The following is a 20,686-nucleotide window of genomic DNA, read 5'->3' on the forward strand; positions in this document are numbered from 1 at the left end:
CATTTCTTCCTTGCGTGCTGCTTAGGCTATCACTGGGTATAGAGAGTCAAAGGACATTTCATTTATAATGAGATCTGTTGCTTCCTGCATGGCTACAGGCCTTTCACTTTTTTGTGCCTGCCAGAGTTAAAATGAGAGAGAGCCAGACAGAGAGACAGAAAGAGAGAGAGAGAGAGAGCGCTAGAGAGAGCGAGTGCTAGAGGAGAGAAGTCTGGATGTTCTTGAGAACACCTGCTTCCTTCCTTTCTGGCAGTTGAACTCAGACTGGGGTAGGGGCTGTGACACAGTGCGAATTAGGGACCCCCTGGAAATCGGGCTGCAGTGGGCAGTGACCGTTTTTCTGGGAGAGGGGTCAGGTAATGAGTCTCATTTCCCGGTCTGTCGCTCCTTCCTGCTTTTTTTTGTCATTTTCTTCTAAGCTGATGTCTCACTTACATCTTTGGGATGCTGGGTCAGTTGGGTTTTGCTCAGTAAGCTCCCGGGACCCAGGAGGCTCTGGAACATTCTGCCCGCCCACCCCCTTCCTCAGGGGAGGTCACCTCGTGGCTCAGTGACCCAGGAAGGCCTGGAGACTTCGCGATGTGACTGTGAACGGGGAGCGGCTCATAAGATGGGAAAGGTGCCCCCTCCTCCCCCCCGCTGCTGGCCGCCTGTTGCTCCGTAGACCTCGGGCCGGCCTCCTACTGTGTCCACGCAGAACGATCCCTAGTTGGGAAGCGAGAACACGTGCAACGCCCGGGGGAAGGTGGGAGGAGAACGGCGTTCGGAGGGTTTCCGGGCGCGACCCTGAGTCTCCACCCGGCCAGGCCCCCAGCTCCGACCGGGAACCGGGTGACACCGGCCCCGACCTCCGCCGTCGCGAAGGGAGGGGTCGGTGCGGAAAGGGCGTTTCCAGCCCCGGGGTGCCCACCCCTCCCCGGGGCTCGGCGTCCGCGGCCCCGCCCCCGCCCGAGCGCCGGGCTCCGGCTCGGCCTCCCAGCCCGCCCCGCCCGAGCCCGGTCCGAGCCCCGCGCTGCCCGCGGCGCTGTCAGCCTGGAAGCGGGGGCGGCGAGGGGAGGGACGGGAGGCGCGGGAGGGGCGGGAGGCGGCTCGGAGCCGGGGGCGCCCGCACGCTTGCCGCGGGGACCCGACCGCGCAGCGGGAGCAGCGGGCAGCGCTGCCCCGCGCGGGCGATGGGGTGAGATGCCCGCGCCCGGGGGCACGCCCGCAGCCGCGCGGCCGCCGCGATGCCGCCGCCAGGGACCCGCAGCCTACGAGGGGAGGCGGCTTCCGCCCAGGCCGGGCTGCTGCAGCGTCTGAGCGGCCGGGACCGCGCGCCTCAGTCCCGGGAACATCCCCGACCCCGGGGCCGAGACGCCCGCCTCTCTGCCCTTCCGACTCTCTCCCGCGGTCGGGGCCAGCGGCTCTGGTAGCCGACCTGCCCATGGAGTGGTTCTGCGGGCCCCAGCGCGGGGAGACATGCCCGAATTCGGGAGCGCCGTGACTCCCAGCCTCCCGCTTCACCCAGGGAAACGGGCTCGCTGAAGCCGCAGCCAGGAGGGGGACCATGGGAGGGACGCAAGTGAAATGGTGAGCAGAAGCCACTTGGGCTTTGGAGGTGTGGGGGTCGGGTGGGTATGGGCGGGCGCAGGGCCAGGACTGGAGGATGCTCTTGGCCAGAGACGGACCGGTGTGGGTGGGGGCGCTGTGCTGCGAAGGACAGGCTGCTGGTCTGGAATTATCAGTACAAAATGCGCTGGGTTTAGGAAACTGGAGCCAGCATGGGGGCGGGAGGAGCGGCCCTTCACCTTGTCCTGTCTCTGCTGTGGGAGGGCACTTCAGGAGTAAGCAGGACGCTTTCTTATCGCCCATTACCCATTTTCTAAAAATTGATTTTACTCTGATCTGGACTTTGCTGCGGGATCGTTTGTCTGACCCTAAGCTGGAGAGATGTCAGACCTGTGGGAATTAAGAAATCAATCTGTCCAATCTTATTTGTAGTCAGTTCCCTGATTTGAGGGGATTATGATGGCAGGTGGGGCATTACTTGTTTACAAAATCGGGGTTCTGAGCTCCTCCGGAAGAGCCCAAGCCACTTAACTAATTAGCATTAAAATACTTTTCTGTGACCTGAAGCAGTTGACTAAATGCTCTGTCCTCCTACCGGAGGTTCTTGGGGATGTGGCAAGATTGCTGCTCTGACCAGAGCTTCAGAGTTTTTCTTCCACAGGTCCTTCTCTTTGGACTTGGCCACCTAGTTTCCTGGTCTTACCTCTCTGTGGCCTCACTCGCTGGCAGCCTCAAATTCAAGAAAGAAATGTTGTTTTCCTTTGGCTGCTCTGCCACTCCCCCAGTGGGGTTGGGTATGCAGACATCCGCCTCCTTCTGCCCTTATATGGGAGACAACTCACTTAAGAGGGGGGAGGTGGAGCTGAGCATGCGTCCCTGCTTTTGGGCAAACAGTTTTCCAGCATCCTGGGTTCACACTCCTCTTCCCACCCCCACCCCCCTGCGTCTCACACATACCCACTGTGGTCCAGCCAAATGCCGGCAGTGGAACGTGTCAACCATAGCACCTTGTCAGCTAAGGAAGTGTCATTTTATCATTTCTCAAAGAGGAGCAGCTAATACAGGCTTCTTTCTGCAAGTGGGTCCCCATTTCTGTAGGAAGGGAATGCAGAGGCCTGAATACTCATAAATCTATCCTTAGGAGGACAGAATGCCCTTACACTAATGCTCTTCCAGCAGTTCGTTCCTTTTGGCCTGGAAATCAGATGGCCTAAGTGGGGAAAGAGGGATCAGCTATTATCTTTCCTAAATACCGCTCCTCGCCACCTTTCTACCCCTTGTCTGTTCAGGTTATGGATCTATAGATAGGGTTAAATGACTTTCCTTAATTTGAAGCAAAAAACTGTAAATTGTTTTCTAAGGTTCTAATAAGGATGAGAATGTCGTAGTGGTTGAGGTCATTCCCACCAAAGCCCTTAAACTTGCAACAACGAAGAGGAAGAGACACTAGTCCTCAAACTGCTTTCGAGGTTTTAGAAATCTCCGAATACAACCCCTTGTGCTCAGCTCTTGTTTATCCTGGTTTCTAGGAAGACAAAACGTTAACTCCTGATCGAGGCTGTGAGGATTAGCCTGGGAGACTTCAGGGGCACATTAAGTGGGTCAGTGAGTCTTAGACACTTTCACTGTTGTCTGGGTGATGGATTTGGAAAGAATTCCTGAGAGGGGGCCGGGCCTGGAGACCCCACAGCCCCTGAGATTGTTTTAGAGCTGATGTTCTCAAGGTGCGGTGCGAAGAAGAATGGCCCTTCAGATTCCTTTTCCCTGTCAATGGAAATGTCAGCCTCACATTCCCATCTTGTCTTGTGGAGTTGCTGTTGTTTTGCAGCTTTGAAATTCATCTTCCCTGAAAATCTCAGCAGTTCCCTCCAAGGCTAATAGTTGTAGCAGAACTTAAGAATTGTTGAGAGATTTCTGATGATAATTTGCAAAGAGTATAGCAGGGATCTGAATAACTCTTCGATGATCCAATCAAGTAAACCTTTCCCTTTCCCTATCAGGTCTTTTCCCCCTTTCCTTCTGATTCCCCCTTTTCTTGTCACTTCCTGTCCTTGTTGATGTGTCACTGCCTTTTTGCCCAGCCTGGCGACTGTCCACAGTCCCAGCAGTTTCTCACCATGAATCACCCTCAGCATTGTCCCCTCTTTTGAGATCAGCCTAGAGCTGATCTGCCATGTTGCTCTGCTGGTGATGCTTGTTTCTGTGAGTAGATTTTCCTTCCAGCTCCCAAAGCTACTAAGACACACACTATATCAGTCTTTGAATCTGGGCCCAGGAATGGTGGTAGAGCAGGTGGTGGTGGTAAGTTTAAAAAAAAAAAAAAAAAAAAAAAAGAGCAAACAAAATAAAACTCAACGTTCTTTTAATATGCTAGATTACCCATCCTGGTAAATCTGTGCTTTGTGAATCAGGCTTCAAGGCAGCCTTGCTGTAGAAAAGACTTCCTAAGACTGGGTCATGCACTTAGCATTCATTTCATTCATTCAAAAAGTTCATCCTGCACTTATTCAACAAACGTTTGTTCATACTGTGGCCGGGGACTATGTAGGAGAGTAGGAGTAAGATAATCAGAACATGTCTCTGGGATAAATTATGACAGTTGGCTTCTAAACAACTCTTCAGGGGCGCCTGGATGGCCGTCGGTTAAGCATCCAACTCTGGGTTTTGGCTCAAATCGTGATCTCAGGGTCATGAGATCGAACCCTGCGTCAAGGTCCACACCAAGCACAGAGTTTGCTTCAGACTTTCTCTCCCTCCCCACTGCGCTCTCTCTCCCAAATAAACAAATCTTTAAAAGAAAATTGTTCGTGGGGCGCCTGGGTGGCTCAGTGGGTTGAGTCGCTGCCTTCGGCTCGGGTCATGATCTCGGGGTCCTGGGATCGAGTCCCGCATCGGGCTCTCTGCTCAGCAGAGAGCCTGCTTCCCTCTCTCTCTCTCTGCCTGCCTCTCCATCTACTTGTGATTTCTCTCTGTCAAATAAATAAATAAAATCTTTAAAAAAAAAAAAAAAAAGAAAAGAAAATTGTTCGTAATCATTGTTTCTCTTCCTTTTCCTTCCATCACAGTCTGACTTCACCCAGTCCTATCCACAGTGCAAAGAGCGAATCCATTATAACTCAGTCGGAGGAGAAGGCAGATTTTGTGATGATTCCTGCTGAAGGAATAGAGAACAGAACAGGTACTATCTGTCCGTGGGCCTGGGTTGGCTTAAGGACCAGCCCTCATCTTGAAGTGTTTGGGGGTCCTGACTATCTGCCTGTAAACTCCCTGGCCTTCTCCCTCTCCGTACTCTGTGCGTGCTGGTCAGCTCTAGGGACTCTGATGCCTTTGAGCCAATGAACATGGCTATCCTTTTGCAGAACATCACTTTGGATGTTGTAACCGTCAAAACTCTTACAACAATGTAGATGGGCCATTCCTCTGCCGGCTGCCTGTGAATTAGGATATGACTTTGGGGCAATCCAAAGCCTTATTCAAGTAAACAGTTTTTATTATTCCTCTGTTACAGAAATAATTTCAGCAAGTCCTTGACTTACATTTGAATCAAGAATATACAGTATGAGCTGAGGCATCTGTGAGAGTATAAAGACCGGGACTACATTAGGCACTTGTGTGACAGCCACAGAAGGGACCACAAAGGGTCTCCTTTGTTTAGACTTCCTCTGTTTCAGGCTCTCCTTTTCCTCACGTAAACATAGAGGGAAGCATACAAGAAGCAAAGCATGTGATTTCAATAGAGTTTTATTCATCTGTAAGGGTTGTAATGAAACTGAAGCCCTCAGAAGAAAAACCGGACTTAAATTCTTGCCTCTAGCCCTGGAATTAGCACTGAGGAGTCAGTCCTGTGACTGATCCAGACACTCTTGGGGCCGGGGGGAGGGAGAGCATTTACTGAGCGAGAGCTCTGGGTCAGGCACCGCGGAGCCCTGCGCATGGCCCTGCGCATGGCTTAGCTCATTCAATCTTCACAGCAACCCAGAGGAATTGTCCTTGCTACATTCACGCTTATGAATGAAGACACTTACTCCGAGAGTTGGTACCCTTCTGAATTCCGGAATGCATTTTTAATAGCCGAGCACACAATTAGATGGGATAAAATAGACAGACAAGGAAATAAGAGCAAAGAGATCGTAAAGGTAGGAAAATAAAACGAACCCAGGGAGCAAGATTGAATACTTTGTGCACGTGTGCTCTCATTAGTCTGGTTCCTGCGTGACTCACACAGCGTCCTAGGTGAAAGGGGCTTAGGGCAAAGGAATATGAATTTGGAGGCTCCCCTCTGAAGCTCCACAGCAATTTGGTTTTCACTGCGACTGGCAGCTCCTGTCTTTGTACCTGGCAGAATCCAGCTTCAGGGATGCCAGTTCCAGAGGATTAAGAGTAGGGGCTGTGTGTCCCATACCAAGACTCCCCAAGAGGGAATCTTATTACTTCTTAAAGGTTCTGCGGGCGATCTCTTCCCCCCCTGCTGCGGGAGCCCAAGTTCATAGCCAGTTCCTTATGTCTAGCAGCCCCACCTGGTGGAGAGTCCCTTTTGCGTCGTGCGGACAGGCACGGAAGGCAGGTGACCTGAACCCGTGAACGCGGGGGACTGTGAACGCTTTCTGCTGGAAACTTCTTCAGCATGAACTGTACTCCCTCCTTTCATTTTGCAGAGGAAACAGACTCTCCGCTCTCCCGAGACTGGCGCCCGGGCAGCCCCGGAACCTACCTGGAGACCTCATGGGAAGAACAGCTGTTGGAACAACAAGAACATTTGGAAAAAGAAATGGAGGAAGCAAAGAAAATGATATCAGGATTACAGGTAGGTAGCTCTTTGCCGTGTGGTTTGTCCTCAGTCACCGATTGATGCTTATTTTTAAGTCACGAGAATCAGTTGAAAATCACTTTTCAGTTTCATATGACATCAGAGTTGAATGGGGAGTTTAGACAGAGTAGTTCTCGAAGAGCAGAAAATTCTTTCTTTGTGGGTGCTCGCTCCCAAATGGACCTTGCGGTCTCTCACTGGCTGCACAGCTGTTGGAATTTCTGCAAGCCTGGGAGCCATTACGGACCCCTACCCAACCCTTCTTCTGGCTCTTTGCTTATAGGCAAGTCTCACCTGTCCACAGCTACGTACCTGCAGTCGTGGGCCTTCGCCAGAGATTGGCAGTGGGAACAGTCTAGAATTTGTCCCCAGAAATTCTCTCGCAGGAAGAGCACAAGGGCCAGTAATGCGGCAGGTCCCCATTTGAGTCTAGCTGAGGGATTTAGCTCCCTCCTAATGCGCTTGCAAGAGGTTGCCAAGCCATAATGATCAGGTAACAGGTTTTCCTCGAGCAACAAAGCTCTTCAGTCTTTTGTATACCTTCGTGCCAGCTCGGCAATTCGACCCCTGAGGCCGACTGACCCAATTGACTTCGTTCCTACCCTGAGTGACCCCCCCAATCCTCTGTCTTTGTGCATCTGTCCCTGTTTTGGGGGGGGGGCTTGTCATGTGCTGATGACCCTGAAATTGTCTAGGAATATTCCTTTCTGTTCGTGCTGGGAACGGCCCTGCTTCTGAATTGTCAGATATTTATGGATACGTAAACAAAGCCCACATTATTTGAGTGGCTCTGGCAGCCGGTAGGTGGTGGAGGGCGTGCTCCCAGCCAGCCAGCAGCAGGGTGGGGACACAAAGGGTACCGAAAGAAAGAAGGAGATTGGTGCTGGGGAGACACAGTTTGCATAATGTATGCCACTGGAGCTGGGAAGGGTTGGAGGAATGTTTACTTCCTAAACATTCCCAAGGAGAGTTGTTGATTTTTCCCCATTGGCTTTGTTATTTTTTAAATGTCTGCCTTTGAGATCTCTTATCTGCCACTCCACCAAGGACTGGTTTAATTAATGAGTGCAAACTTTGGGATTACACCCAACCGGCTCTTTCCCAGGATGGTTTGCAGTATATGAACACAGATATCCATCAGTTTGGCTTTCGGTTTAGTTTGCATTTTTCAGTCTGGGAGAAATCCGACGGCAGATTAGACAGAAAGAGAAGAGATTTGACAGGCAGAAAGTCAGCACCCTAATATTCCCTGCAAACAGAGTTGCTTTAATTCACAGCCACATGATCACAATGAGAATTCAGTTCCATTATAGAATACAATGGGGCTCACAGCATCCACTGGGCTCCTTAACTCTTTCGGTGATGAGGGAGTTGCGTGCTAAGCCACGACCAGGATTTATGACTTCTTAGTGTACCTCAGTTAGAGCCCACTGAACACTTTGCCACTAACAGAGTTAATGTGTCTATGATGTTGCTCTCCCTTAGCTCCCTGTGGTGTCATACTTGTCTTACACCTCTTGCCACGCTCCAGGGGATAGCCAAATTCATTCGCTTTACTAATATTTTATAATTAGTTACTGCTTGATAGACCAACCAGTGGCTGATTTTAAACAGTTTTTGTATACCAGCATTTGTGATGTAATTAGTGTTACATTTACTGAGATGGGGTTTAACCTCTCTTACTTTATTATTTTTTTTTTTTAAGATTTTGTTTATTTATTTGACAGACAGAGATCACAAGTAGGCAGAGAGTCAGGCAGAGAGAGGAGGAAGCACAGAGAGGCCCAATGCGGGGCTCGATCCCAGGATCCTGAGATCGTGACCTGAGCCGAAGGCAGAGGCTTTAACCCACTGAACCACCCAGGCGCCCGATAACCTCTGTAACTCTTGACTGAACTGGAACAGAACTAAAATATAAAAAGGGGACACACTCTTAAATCTTCCACTGAGCTGATAGGTCTCGTAATCCTACCTGCATGAGCAGTTCAGGTTTTGTGAGTGCTAAAGAATACAGTTTTGGGGGTCTTCTTGAGGAATAAGGTTACAGATTATGAGTACAGTTGATCTTTGGACAACTTGTGGGGGAGGTGACTAGGGGCACCAACCCCCTGCACAGTTGAAAATCTGTGTATGACTTTTGACTCCCCCAGAACTTAACTACTAACAGCCTACTGTTGACCATAAGGTTTACTGAAAACATAAAGAGTTGATTAACCCCTGTTTTGACTGTTACCGGTATTACATACTGTGCTCTTAAAGTAAACTAGAGAATAGCAAATGTTAAAATCATAAGGAGGAGAAAATATGCTTTCAGAACTGAAATGTATTTTGTAAAAAAAAAAAAAAAATTTATATCAGTGGGACCTGTGCCGTGCAAACCCGTGTTGTTGAACTGTACAATATTAGAGCGGGGCTTTGGGATGGTCAGTGCCTGTGAAGGGCCCTAGGGTCTGTGCTTCCTCTCCTTCAGGGTAAGTGTGCCTCCCCCACCCCCCACCCCCCACACTCTGTGAAAGCAAAGCCTGGTGTGGGGAGCGGAAATGAAGAGGACATCTCTCTGTCAATAGGTTTTCCTTCTTGTTCCATACAGGTTGCCCTAGGGAGTAAAAATTCAGAGTTATTAAAACAAACAGAAATCCAACAAATCCAAGTCAGTGCTCGAAATGTATTTTTTTTTTTTTTAAGATTTTTTCTTTCTCAGTAATCTCTACACCAATCCTGGGGCTCAAACACACAACCCTGAGATCCAGAGTCACACGCTCTACCGACTGAGCCTGCCAGGCGCCCCTAAATGTGTTTTAAATAATTCATTGTAGTTAACTTCTCTAAGGAAAGGTAATTCTTTTAGTTCACTTTCTAGGTAGTAAATTCAGTTTGAGCAGCTGGAGCCACAGAACCTTGAAGGGAAGGATTCAGGCACATCCAGGAAGATGAAAGGGTCCTAAGTGTGGGCCCGATAAAAGGAACTCCCGAGAGACCCAAGATGAAAAATTGGAGGTATCAAAGGACCAAAAATTACCAAGGAGATTTCCATGGGAAGCTCAGTTGTGATTTCAGTTTAGGATAAGCTTAGCAAGCTCAACTCTGGACTCCGTCATCTGATGGGAGTCAGGTTTCTTTCTGCTTCTGTGCTTATTCAGGCCTTACTGCTCAATGGATCCTTACCCGAAGATGAACAGGAGAGGCCCCTGGCCCTCCTTCAACCAGGAGTCAATCCTGAGGAACAGCTGGTGAGTTCCTTCGTCTGTGACTGGACTCGAGATAAACCGGTTTATGTGTTTGATTTGCTTTTAGCTTTCGACTCTGTTGTCCTCACTTTCTTGAAATGTTCTCTTCCCTGACCCCACCTCTCCTGTTTTCCTCTGTATTTTTGACTGTTTCTTCCATTCTCCCTCCCTCTCCTCATCAACAAGTTTACTGAGCGCCAACTATGCCTGGCACAACTTCCTGGTACTGGAGATGCCCTAAGGACAAAGCAGACCTACGACCCCACCCTCACAGAGCTCACCTTCAAGTTCCCTTTGAAGCTCCTCAGAGTTCCCCTGGGGGCCACTGCTATCGGATCTGTTCACCTGGGCGGTGTTACCTGCCTCCTTGGCGTCATGCACTTCCCACCCTGCTTCTCAGATGCTGATTTCTAGCTAGGCTCTGGAGCTGTAGACTGACTGGCCTGTGTGGCATGTAACCACCGCCCATCATCTCCACTTCCGTGTCCCGTAAGCCTCTCACTACCTCGAGTCCTAAATTAAACGGCTTTTCTCTCTCCACCACCAAAACTACTTGTCCCTTTGCACTCTGTTTCTGATCGCTACCCACGGCCCCAGATACCCAAGACTGAACATCATCCTTGCATCCTTCTGGCCCTTCCCTCTGTGTCTGATAGGTCACCCAGCTCTGTCCATTCCCCCTTTAAATTATATCCATCCACTTCTCTCCTTTCTCAAAGCCACGACCTTAATTCAGTCCTCCATCCAGTATGCTAGCAGCCTTCCCCCTGGTTTTCCTGATTCCTCTCCTGTCCTCCTCTAATTCATTTTCTATAAAACAGCAACAATAAAATTTCCCTCCAAGGCAAGAGTCATTTTATCATTCCTTTGCTTTTCCTCGGACCCACTGTACCTAGTACACAAGCACTTGTCTGAATTTCATCCACAGTCCTTTCCTTGCCCCTCCCCACCTTGTGCTTCCCCCAGAGAGGAGGGGCTGCTTCCTGTTCTCTGTATTCAGGTAGGAGGCTAACATTGGAAAAGGTACCCAGTAAATACTTGCTGAACCCAGTAAATATTTGCTGAATGAATGACCTCTGAATTTCACGGCATAGCTGCATAGCCATCTCTTTGTGCCTTATGTTTAGATTATAATCCAGAGTCGTCTGGATCAGAGTATGGAGGAGAATCAGGACCTAAAGGTATGTCAGAACATGTGCCTTTTTCCCTTTGAAAAAACTTATGGGAATATCACACACCAGCATCAGAACAGTGATGTGTATGAGAGACGGGATGCAGACTTAGGACTTTGGCTGTGTCTGTTTTATATCTTTGAAAGAGAGAGACATGTCCTGAGTAAGGCAAAAACGTAATGTCTTTTGAGTCTTGGTGGTAATAGGTATCTATGTCATTGGTTCCACCTTTCTTTGTGTTTTAAATGTTTCATAATTTTTCTTTTTTAATTAAAAATGGGTCTAATATCAATATGGTTCTTTTTTTTTTTTTTTAATTTTTAGTTCATTTCTTTGAAAGAGAGGGAATGTGAATGAGAGCACGAGGTGGGGGTGGGTCAGAGGGAGAGGGAAAAGCAGACTCTCCACTGAGCAGAGAGCCTGACTAAGGGCTGGAGCCCAGGACCCTGAGATCATGACCTGAGCCAAAGGCAGATGCTTAACTGACGAGCCACCCAGGTGCCCCCCAGTATGGTCTTTTTAAGATCATTTTAAAATAATTTATACTACATTAATTTCAGCTGTACAACATTGATTTGATATGTGTATATATTATGAAATGATAAGCATTATAAATGTAGTTAACATCCACCACCACACAGTTACACATTTTTGTTCCTTTTTCTTTCTTTCTTTTTTTTTTTTAAAGATTTATTTATTTATTTATTTGGCAGGCAGATCACAAGTAGGCAGAGAGGCAGGCAGAGAGAAAGAAGAGGAAGCAGGCTCCCTGCTGAGCAGAGAGAGCCCGATGTGGGGCTCCATGCGGGGCTCGATCCCAGGACCCTGGGATCATGACCTGAGCCGAAGGCAGAGGCTTTAACCCACTGAGCCACCCAGGCGCCCCACATTTTTTTTCTTTTTTTTAAAGATTTTATTTATTTATTTGACAGAGGGAGATCACAAGTAGGCAGAGAGGCAGGCAGAGAGAGGAGGAAGCAGGCTCCCCGCTGAGCAGAGAGCCCGATGCGGGACTCGATCCCAGGACCCTGAGATCATGACCTGAGCTGAAGGCAGCAGCTTAACCCACTGAGCCACCCAGGCGCCCCATTTTTTTTCTTTTAATGAGAACTTTTAACACTTATTATCTTACCAACTTTCAAATACATGATACAGTAGTATTAATCATAGTCTAGTATGGTCCTTTATAAAGACTTCTTCTCAGAATGCTTCTAGTTCAATGGGTTTTAACTTTTTTGGAGTCCTAGGTATATGACTAAAGCCATTAGCACTCTCCAGGATATGCACAAGTATGTGCTCACACACTCGCTGACTTGAATTTTTAATAGAATTACTTTCGAGTCCATCTGTGGAGCCCATGTTAGGAATTTCCTATTTTAGATATGTTAATTCCAAACTCTTAATGGGATGCAATAGGAAAGAAGACCAGGGTCTAGGGTCTGCGTGTTCCTCTCCTAAAATCTTCCCTAGTGACAGTTATATATGTGTCTTTAATCTATTGTAAGGGGTGGATAATTAGTATTTCATTGTTGGGCTAAATGTGTCTTTGTTTGGTTTATAAAGAACAATGCCCACTTGGAGAATCCGAAGGACTCTAGCCCTTTGTTGAACACATGACACTGGGGGTAGGCATGTGAAGATAGGATTGTGTGCTTCAGTAAGGGAGACCTAGATTATGATGATTAGGTTTTCCTGTCAGTGAAGAGGGCTAACTGTAGGAATGAGAGTCTGTGGGAATGTGGTATCTTCTTTCTTGACAAGACGCTTCTCTACCTGCATTTGGGCCTGGGTAGCACAGGGAAGGACAGGATGGGTCTCGTTCTTGTCTCTGTGAGGCCGCCTTTACTGTTTACTGGACCGGATCTGCTTTCTGCCTCAGGAGAGGGTTCGTTGTTCATGGAATGGCTATCTGAGTTTTGTGTTCCTCCTGACAGAATGAGGTAATGCTTCTGATGCAACCCAGATGCCACCATCTGATCTAACTATATTTGGTTTGCAGAAGGAGCTGCTGAAATGTAAACAAGAAGCCAGAAACTTACAGGGGATAAAGGTAAAAAGGAAGACATTTAACCCTTTCAATAAACTCTACCCGGTAAACCTGTCTACTGCTGAGCGTGGGCAGGAGGAGGATGGTTGGGGCTGGGGTCTTGTATACATTTGCAGGAGCCTTGGGCAGGTGGAGTGCTACTAGGAAGTATCACTTTGTGGATGAGAAGTGACACACGTTGGGGAAAACACCAGCGTTTTGCTGAGGCTAATTTCTGACGTTACGACTTGTTACGCTGTCCCTTCCCTCTACCACCCTCACAGTTTTTATATGTAAAAACAACCAGGTTTTATAGGTTTCTTCAGTTCTAAAGACGAATGTCCTCTTAAACATTGTAATTTACTTAGTGTTTGAGTAGGTAATGGTATTTAATGGCTTGAAGTGAAGATGGTGTGAAAAGACCATGCCTGAAAAGTCTGTCTTCCAGCCCTGTCCCCTCCCCCCACTCAGTCACTTAGTTCTCTTTCCTGGCGGTTCCTTACAGTTATCAATCAATATGTGTGTATATGATTTTTCCCTCAATAATAGTGTATTATACATACAGCTTGACACTTTGCTCTTTTTCCACTTAGTAGCATATCTTGGAGATCATTCTATTTCAGTGCATAAAAACCTTCCTAGATCTTTTTATGGTTGCATAGTATGCCAGTATATATTTATCTGATCATGTCATTAGTTCCTGTTGATGGTCTTTTAGGTTACCTCCAGTCTTTTGCTAATACAGTGATCTAGCTAGCAGTTTTGAATATATGTTGCTTCTCCTCCATGGGAATGCTTCTGTTGAATAAACACTTAGAAACGTGAAAGGATGTTCTTAAGCTGCTGTCTTCCCCTCTTCCTTACACTCCTGTTCACAGGCAGACTTCCCTACACTCCTGTTCACAGCTCCGCAGGGTTTGTCAGAGTCAGTATATTTCATAGAGTATATTTCATATTTCCTTTGAGATATGTCAGTAAACAAAGCATTCCATGCTCAGATGAGTTTGAGAAAGGCCTTGTAGGCTGGAAGAGTCCCATACGAGAGGACCTGAGAAAGTCTGCCATAAAAAGTTTGGAATTATTAACCACAGAAGTGCTTTTTCTCCCATGCAACACTTACTAACACTTTGGGAAAAGTTCTCTGAACTGCCAATGCTAAGCGCATCTTGGATGACCTTTGGCGTGTACTGCCATGGCTGACAGCGTACTTAAGGACAGACCCTCACCTTCTCCAGAGCCCACCCCATTTTTCTTTGCATTCTATAAAGAGAGGAAAATCAAGGCAATCACACTGCAGTGCAGCTCCAGTCCCAAGTTCCATGTGAGGTCATCATGGTTGGAAAAGTTTGTTCTAGCCGATCTTTTTAAGTGTATACATCCCACGGTTCTTAGGCATGGTAGGAACCAAGAGAGTCCAAGCTGAGAGACAGCACCATGAAGCTGGTAAGATCATAGGATACTGGGAAGAGAAACCACAAGTCCAAGAGGAGTTCCGAGCATGGAAATACAATCCCAGTCCTGGTCTAGACTAGGCATTAGAAGGCAGTGGGAGCAGGCCGAGAGGGATTCCAGGGATTCTCTATGAATGGGGTGGCAGGCAGCAGTAGGGCACAGCCCTCAAGAGATGGGTATTTGGCAGAGAAGGAGAAGGAAAAAGAGCTCATCTAGACTCAGTATTTATATGGCCTAGATACAGATGAGGAAGCCAGGGTGGGAGGAAAGAGAGTGTTGTCCATGGTCACCGTCATGAAGGCAAGCAATAGACTAGTCATCTGAATCTCGGTCTGTTGGATCCCAAAGGCCACCAACTCTCTCTCTGGCATCATGCTGGCAGGAAGGCAGTGGAGGGTAGGGGTGAGTAATAGGTGGAGGAGAAAGCGGGTTTCAGTCAGCTAGGTAGGACAGTGGATAGGACTTTTCTTCAGGTGCTAGCATCCAGGAGAGGGACAGAAGAATCCCTGCTCATCTCCTCACTGCAAGACCTTATACTCTTTCCGTCTTCCTAGTTTGCCCGAACTAATGCTGGATACCAGTAAGGGGTTTAAAACTTGTAGTGATGACTGGTTGATTGATTGACTGGGACCACAGTAATGAGTGAGCTTTTGTTCCCAGGACGCCTTGCAGCAGAGGTTGACCCAACAGGACACCTCTGTTCTTCAGCTCAAACAAGAACTGCTGAGGGCGAATATGGACAGAGATGAGCTGCACAACCAGAATGTGAGCTGCATGAATGAATTCGGACCTCACGGAGCCCCAGGAGCAAAATAGGATGCATGAAGTCCAGTTCGATCTGCCATCCTGACCTCTTAGCTTATTTCTGAGTTACCTGTTCTCCATGTCTGCAATTAGTCTTACTTCCTGTTAGAGTCATCTCTGCCCTTGCTGAAAGCCCATACCTCCCTGGCCTTGAGCCCTTCAATTTTGAGTACACTGAGACAGAGACAAAACCGTGGTGCTACCATTTGATTATCTTACTAAAGAAACGGAGAGCAGCTGTGTGTTTTCACCATAGTCGTGCGCACTCTGTGCTCTGTGCCCTCACAGCCAGCATCAGCTCTGGTTACTGTGTGGTTGGTTTCCTACTGGGCGTGGCAGACAATACCTCTGTGCCGGTTAATTCTTTCTTTTCCTTCTTGCAGGTGGACCTGCAGAGGAAGCTAGAGGAGCGGAACAGGCTCTTGGGAGAGTATAAAGTAAGAATGTCTATCAGTTTGGAAATGATTCCCATTTGACCTTTTATGGATCGTCTGTTGTTGCTCTTGTTCAAAGAGCTCTGAATACTCTGTTCTCATTGCTGCTTTCTGCAAGGACATCTTCTGGGTGCCTTTGATTCCATAACCCTGAAGAACAGATAGCATGTCTACGAGAAGGAGTACAGAGCTGGTTGTCTGCAAACTTCCATCTCAACCTTTATGTCTAACCTGCGTGCGTGCCATGTGGCGGTCCTCCTGCAAATGCTAGTTCCCTTCTGCCTTACTGTTCCAAGAACCCTCTGTACTGTGTCAGATCACTACGGTGTGGAATGTCTTCCTGTGTGGCTTGAGGAAAGGACTCTTCCCCTTGAGCCTCTCCTTTGCTCAGGTGGAACTTGCCCAGCCAGCAGTGAGCTGTTCAGCGCAGTTGGCTTTGCACCCACCTGAAAGCTCTGTCTCTGTTGCAGAAGGAGCTGGGGCAGAAGGAGCGCCTCCTGCAGCAGCACCAGGCCAAGCTGGAAGAAGCCCTCCGGAAGCTCTCTGAGGCCAGTTACCAGCAGGTGGGAGTTGAGGCCCCCACTGACTTCCTGCCCCTCCAGCCTGAAGACAGCTTTTTCTGATGTCGTCTCTTCCTTGTAGGTGGACCTAGAGCGGGAGCTGGAACAGAAAGACGTCCTTTTGGCTCACTGTATGAAAAGAGAGGCAGATGAGGTAACCTGCCCCTTCGGGCCCTCTTCCCACATCTGTAGGGTTAAAGAGGCTATTTGGTGAGGGGGTTTAGAGTGCAGGGTCCAGGGGCTCCTGGCTGGCTCAGTCGCAGCAATATGCAGGCAATATATCTTGATCTCAGGGTCTTGAGTTCAAGCCCCACATTGGGTATCAAGAATACTTAAATAAATAAAACTTAAAAAATTTAAAAATAAGAACGCAGCTTCCAAGCAAAGAAAATCTAGTTTCAAATTCTAGCTTTTCATACTTGTTACCATTGTGTGACCTTAATTTGCTTCACTTTTGAGCTTTAGAAATAAGACCTATTGAAAAAAAAAAGAAAGAAAGAAGACTCATCAGGAAAAAAAAAAAGAAATGACTCATCTGGAAAATAGACAGTCCACTTGGCACAAAGTCAGGCTCCAAAATATTAGTCTTTGTTCTTATTCTTTTCCTCACTGAAGTGAAGTCAGGAGGCGCCGAAGCAGCCTTCTCAGCCCTGCCCATGGCCACGCTGAGGCAAGGGTGGGGGTCCCCCGGCCGAGGCTTCCATTTTGCTCATTCCTTATTCAGCAGTGCCAACCAGGTATCAAGTACCGGGGTTACAGCAGGGAACGAAAGGAGAAAAAGGTCTTTGCACTCATGAGGGTTAAATTCTAATTGAGAGCAACATGAACAGACAGACAATGGGAGACTGTGATAGGAAGTGGTAAGTGTGAGTAAGAAAGGTGAGGACATCTCGGTTTGGAATTTTCCCTTACACCAAGTGTCACTTCTTGCTGCGTAGGTGACCAGCTACAACAGTCACAACTCTCAGAGCAATGGTTTTCTCCTTCCAGTGGCAGGAAAAGGAGCTGCTTCCGTCACTCACAAAGGGGTAGGTTCTTAGGATTTGCATGCAGACCCCACTTCCAGCTAAAACCAGAACAGTGGCCTAACCATCACCAGCACCCCCGGGCCTTTGTACCCCAGTTCCTGCATCTGAGGAGCGCAGAGGATGCAAGACTCTTGCTGTCTGCCGTGAATAATCAATGGGCAAACAATAGGCCCACTTCTGTGAAGGAAAATTTCTTAGCATTCATACCTCCTCCCTTGGAAATAAAAGATCCGGCCTGGGAGCCTCTGCGTAGGGTGTTGAGCCCAGCAGTGGGGATGTGGTTAGTCCTGTGGCCGCGCCAGCTCAGCGGCACCTCCCTTCTGCCCCCAGACCAGCGACCTGCAGCTCGTTCGTGACGCGCTCCGCAGCCTGCGCGGCAGCTTCAGCGGCCACGACCCTCAGCACCACACCATCGACAGCCTGGAGCAGGGCCTCTCCAGCCTGATGGAGCGCTTGCACGCCATGGAGACCCAGAAGAAGCCGGACAGAAGGGTAATCCTCTTTCTGGGCCGGTTCTCTTGGGCCAGCACCAAAGAACTTCGTTGTGTCAAGTTTAATTGAGATGATGGCTTTGCCAACAGACATGTCAAAGGTTTTCCTCTAAGTGGAGCCGACTCTGCATCAGGAAAGGCATTCGTGATAACTCTTGCTCCTAGAAATTGCATAAGGGTTTAAGGAAGTGTGGTTCTTGAGCCCACGGTAGTCTCCTCTACTGCTTCTTGCCCTTCTTTTCCCCTGAATGAGCTTGGCATTGGATGTGGAAATATATGGGAAACTACATTGGAGACTAGAGAGCCTTTTATAAATGTACATCGTTCTTATTAGAATATAATGTCCAATTTCATATACTGTGGAAGATGGGGTAGAAAAGTATATATTTCAGGTACATTTTTATGATTTAAATTTCTTGGATAAATTCTCCTGCTGATGATAACTCTTGGTATTTTTGTGTGGCTTCTCAGGTTCGGGGCAAGTCACCCAGAACTCAAGCAGGTAGTGAATACCGGGAGTCCTGGCCCCCTAATTCAAGTAAGTACTCATTACTGCTCAGTAAGGGCTCCTAGCTTATTAGATCAGAAATTTAGTACTTTTCTTGCTACTGACATTTTGAGAGTAGAATTTTTCTTGTGGTACTTCACTCTTTTTTTTTTTTTAAAGATTTTATTTATTTATTTGACAGACAGAGATCACAAGTAGGCAGAGAGGCAGGCAGAGAGAGAGAGAGGAGGAAGCAGGCTCCCTGCAGAGCAAAGAGCCTGACATGGGGCTCGATCCCAGAACTCTGGGATCATGACCTGAGCCGAAAGCAGAGGCTTTAACCCACTGAGCCACCCGGGTGCCCCAGTGGTGGTACTTCACTCTTACATTGCTTCTGTAGGAATACTTGAATCGAGTTACTTCTAGGATGTGAAGACACATACCGGCCGTCATCAGCACCATTACCCCAAGTACCTTTAGCACGTTCAGGATGCTCCTGGCTCAGGATATTCCAAAGATATTTTGGAAAATATACAATATCAAAATATTTACACCGAACACAGCAGAATATAAAACAACAGAAACACACACAAATCACCCTACAGTCCCAAATAGTACAAAAAATTTCCAGTTCTTCCTGAAGGCAAAAGTTTTAATTTCTTTGGGGATTTTCCTTAAAACTGGGGGCTTGGGTCTTTCAAAAGACTTGCGCCACCTAGTGGCCACGCTGAAGAAGTAATTTAATCTGCTCTCTGCCCTCTCCTTAATTCCTTTCCTTGTTCCTTCAAACATGCCGGAAACCTACCCTGCCTGGTAATTTCTCTTTTACCACGTATGTTAACATTTTTCTTTAATAATATCCACATTTTGTCTTTTATGGTTTACCCAGGCCTAATCTAAAAGTACATAATAATCTACAAAAACCAAATAGTAAAAAGCTAACCGTTTGTTACAGTTTTTTTTTTTTTTAAGATTTTATTTATTTATTTGACAGAGAGAGATCACAAGTAGGCAGAGAGGCAGACAGAGAGGAGGAAGCAGGCTCCCCACTGAGCAGAGAGCCCGATGTGGGACTTGATCCCAGGACCCTGAGATCATGACCTGAGCTGAAGGCAGCAGCTTAACCCACTGAGCCACCCAGGCGCCCACATATACAGTTTTGAAAGCTACATTAATAAACAAAATCTAAAGTAAGACACTTAAGATATTGGCACAATAAGAAAGATAAAATGTTTTTTGTAGGGCAAATAAAATAATATGTAAGCCCCCAGATAACTTTTCTTCTTGAATGAGGGATTTACACTGGGAATAAAAAATTATATTGGTACCAGAATTAGTTTCAATTTCTTTCTTAGTATTGTTTTGAAACAGTCATTTTTTTTTTTAAGATTTATTTATTCATTTATTTATTTGTCAGAGAGAGAGAGAGAGTGTGTGTGTACAAGCAGGGGGAGCGGCCTGGAGAGGGAGAGGCAGGCTGAGCAAGGAGCGGGAAGCTAGACTCGATCCCGGGACCCTGGCATCATGACCTGAGCCAAAGGCAGCTGTTCAACCAACTGAGCCACCCAGATGTCCCTCATTTCTATTTTCTTGAGAGACTTTTTATTTTGTCATCCCTTTCAGGACTTTCTTTAGGTTAATATAAATTGCCAATGCAGATAATTCTAAATATTTGGAAATTCTTCTTTAAAAATCTAAAAATTCCTTCCTTCCTGGAAAAATCCTTTTATGTATTTGCTATACTTATCCTAAATACTGCAAATATTCATAGCTGCTTATATATACAGAGTTAATCTAATTTCTGTATTCACAGTTACAAGATCTCTCTCCTGAAAATACAAAAGCTTGTGTAACTCATTAGCCTCCTACCTACCGACTTTTTTTCTTATTCCCCCACATCAAACCTTAAAAAAATAGTCTACATGGGATCTTTTTCCATCCTTTCTTCCCATTCACTACTCAAGCCACCAGTCGGCTTTTACTCAGCAAATCCATACTTAGTGTTCTTTTTGTCAGATCACTGTTGACCTTCTTGGCCTTAATCAAAGTGGTTACTTTACAAACCTTGTCTTCTATTGACTTCTAAAAATCACTGATTGTTCTTTTTTTTTTTTTTTTTAAAGATTTTATTTATTTATTTGACAGATCACAGTCAGGCAGAGAAGCAGACAGAGAGAAAGGAAGGGAAGCAGGCTCCCCACTGAGCAGAGAGCCTGATGTGGGGCTTGATCCCAGGACCCTGGGATCATGATCTGAGCTGAAGGCAGAGGCTTTAACCCACTGAACCATCCAAGCGCCCCAGGGCTGTATTTTTGAATGACAACTGGATATCTCCCTGTAGGCATAATGGCACTTCAAACTTTGTGTCCAAAACTGGATACAAAATAGAGTGGGAAAAATACAGAGTATGGAATCAAACAGATCTGGGGGTGTAGTTTTGGCTCTCAGTAGAGTGTGGATCATGGGCAAGGGAGTTAATTAATATCTATGAATTTTAGTTTCCTTGTTCATGAAATGGAGATAATTTTGAAGGATTATGAGCATTAAGTGAAATATTATGTGCAAATAACATGGCATAGTGGGTGGCAGATGAGAGGTGCAAGGTGAATGTTTATAGTCTCAAAATACCTTCCAATTATTCCCCTCTGGC

At 47.0% G+C, this 20,686-nt stretch overlaps 1 protein-coding gene and 1 long non-coding RNA gene across 15 annotated transcripts in view; one reads left to right on the forward strand and one right to left on the reverse strand.

Annotated features, from left to right (window-relative positions):
* DIXDC1 (DIX domain containing 1) overlaps positions 1 to 20,686 on the forward strand; it is a gene marked incomplete at its 3' end in the record, with an annotated part of 72,125 nt that overhangs the window by 41,530 nt on the left and 9,909 nt on the right. For 13 of the 14 annotated variants that reach the window (XM_082684327.1, XM_082684335.1, XM_082684334.1 and 10 more), the window contains 12 exons: positions 4,614 to 4,726; positions 6,204 to 6,352; positions 9,496 to 9,585; positions 10,710 to 10,763; positions 12,754 to 12,804; positions 14,893 to 14,997; positions 15,420 to 15,473; positions 15,941 to 16,033; positions 16,113 to 16,184; positions 16,969 to 17,058; positions 17,389 to 17,550; positions 18,021 to 18,087. In XM_082684327.1, the coding sequence (XP_082540453.1) occupies positions 4,614 to 4,726; positions 6,204 to 6,352; positions 9,496 to 9,585; positions 10,710 to 10,763; positions 12,754 to 12,804; positions 14,893 to 14,997; positions 15,420 to 15,473; positions 15,941 to 16,033; positions 16,113 to 16,184; positions 16,969 to 17,058; positions 17,389 to 17,550; positions 18,021 to 18,087 (1,100 nt within the window). Of the gene's footprint in view, positions 1 to 1,079; positions 1,570 to 4,613; positions 4,727 to 6,203; positions 6,353 to 9,495; positions 9,586 to 10,709; positions 10,764 to 12,753; positions 12,805 to 14,892; positions 14,998 to 15,419; positions 15,474 to 15,940; positions 16,034 to 16,112; positions 16,185 to 16,968; positions 17,059 to 17,388; positions 17,551 to 18,020; positions 18,088 to 20,686 lie in introns of those variants that run through there. The other variant, XM_082684331.1, reaches the window with a different exon arrangement.
* LOC309841435 lies at positions 8,659 to 16,130 on the reverse strand. Its single transcript, XR_014299133.1, has 2 exons — positions 15,917 to 16,130; positions 8,659 to 8,951 (listed from the first exon to the last, which is right to left on the reverse strand). It is a non-coding gene; the product is annotated as an uncharacterized lncRNA (long non-coding RNA).

The sequence above is a fragment of the Mustela nivalis genome (genome assembly GCF_964662115.1).
Source record: "Mustela nivalis genome assembly, chromosome: 9".
Lineage (NCBI taxonomy): Eukaryota > Metazoa > Chordata > Mammalia > Carnivora > Mustelidae > Mustela > Mustela nivalis.